Genomic DNA, 1,576 nt, shown 5'->3' with positions numbered 1-1,576 from the left:
ATGGACATAAGGAATGAGAGCACAGTGACAGAGTTTGTCCTAGTGGGCTTTGAGCAGAGCTCTCCTTCTACACGGGCTTTGCTCTTTGCCCTCTTCCTAGCCCTCTACAGCCTCGCCATGGCCATGAATGGCCTCATCATCTTCATCACCTGGACAGACCCCAGGCTCAGCAGCCCCGTGTACTTCTTCCTTGGCCACCTGTCCTTCCTGGATGTCTGCTTCATCACCACCACCATCCCACAGATGCTGATCCACCTGGTGGTCATGAATCACACTCTTGCCTTTGCCTCCTGCTTGGCCCAGATGTATCTGGTTTTTGGTGTGGGTGTGGCTGAGTGCATCCTCTTGGCTTTCATGGCCTATGACCGTTATGTTGCAATCTGCCACCCACTTAACTATGCCCAAATCATGAGCCGGCAGGTCTGTGTGAGGCTGGTCAGTACTGCCTGGTTCTTTGGGTTGATCAATGGGATCCTGCTTGATTACATGACATTTCGTGGTCCATTCTGCAAAGACAACCACATAGAAAACTTCTTCTGTGAAGCCCCCATAGTGATCACCCTCTCTTGTGGAGACCCCCAGTTTAGTCTGAAAATGATCTTTGCCGATGCCATCGTGGTGCTGCTCAGCCCCATGGTGCTCATCGTCATCTCCTATGCTCGCATCCTGACCTCCATCCTGGGCAGAGCCTCCTCCTCTGGTCGGGGGAAGACCTTCTCTACTTGTGCCTCCCATCTGACTGTGGTCATCTTTTTCTACACTTCGGCCATGTTCTCTTACATGAACCCCCGTAGCACCCATGGTCCTGACAAAGACAAGCCTTTCTCTCTCCTCTACACCATCATCACCCCCATGTGCAACCCTATCATCTACAGTTTTCGAAACAAAGAAATGAAGGGGGCTATGGTGAGGGCCCTTGGGAGGAGCAGCCTGGCCCAGGCACGGTCTGTCTAGTGGGAAGACTCATGGAGCCTCCCTTAACTTGCTCCTCCCCCAGTCCCAACAAGTAGGAAATTCACTGGCTGTCAAGCTCCAGAAAAGAGTATTCATGGCTTCCTTTTACTAGCATCAGACCTGGAAGATCCTGTTAATATCTAACAATACTCATCTATCTAACTTCATTTCCACCATAGATTGATCCCCCCAAGCTTCTCTTTGTTATGCATTTTCATAATGGAGGATTATGAAATGGAGAAGTGTGTTCAAAATTTGGGGAAATATAGTATGGTCCTCTAGAGAAAGTCTATGAAGAGGATGAGCAGTCCATTCTTTCCAGGTCAGAGTCAATGGTGGGAGCCTTAGGATTGGGAAAGGAGCAGATTGAGAGCCATGAGGGGAAAAAAGTTATGTGTAGAAGATGGGGGGAAAGCAATGGGTTGGAGAAATAAGCTGTAAGATGGGTGATATTGTTCCTCTATGGTAGCCTCAAAATTGTCCATGAAATCCCTCCAAATTAAGAACTGATTAGTAGGATTACTTCTCAGAGGCACAAGAGGAGGAGCTATATGCCTGATACATGTGGATTATTGATGGAGAGGAGGCAGGGCAGAAGCAAGAGCAAGAGGTCTGAGGAGAT

At 48.9% G+C, this 1,576-nt stretch overlaps 1 protein-coding gene across 1 annotated transcript; it reads left to right on the top strand.

The window, feature by feature from the left end:
* LOC100621423 (olfactory receptor 10AD1-like) lies at positions 1-954 on the top strand. Its single transcript, XM_013997985.2, has one exon. It carries the CDS (start codon positions 1-3, stop codon positions 952-954), a length of 954 nt encoding a protein of 317 aa, XP_013853439.2.

The sequence above is a fragment of the Sus scrofa genome, chromosome 5 (genome assembly GCF_000003025.6).
Source record: "Sus scrofa isolate TJ Tabasco breed Duroc chromosome 5, Sscrofa11.1, whole genome shotgun sequence".
Lineage (NCBI taxonomy): Eukaryota > Metazoa > Chordata > Mammalia > Artiodactyla > Suidae > Sus > Sus scrofa.
This window is presented reverse-complemented; position numbering and strand designations above follow the sequence as displayed.

Coding starts and splice junctions, on each gene's coding strand:
- LOC100621423 (XM_013997985.2), top strand. CDS start 1: ATGGACATAAGGAATGAGAGCACAGTGACAGAGTTTGTCCTAGTGGGC.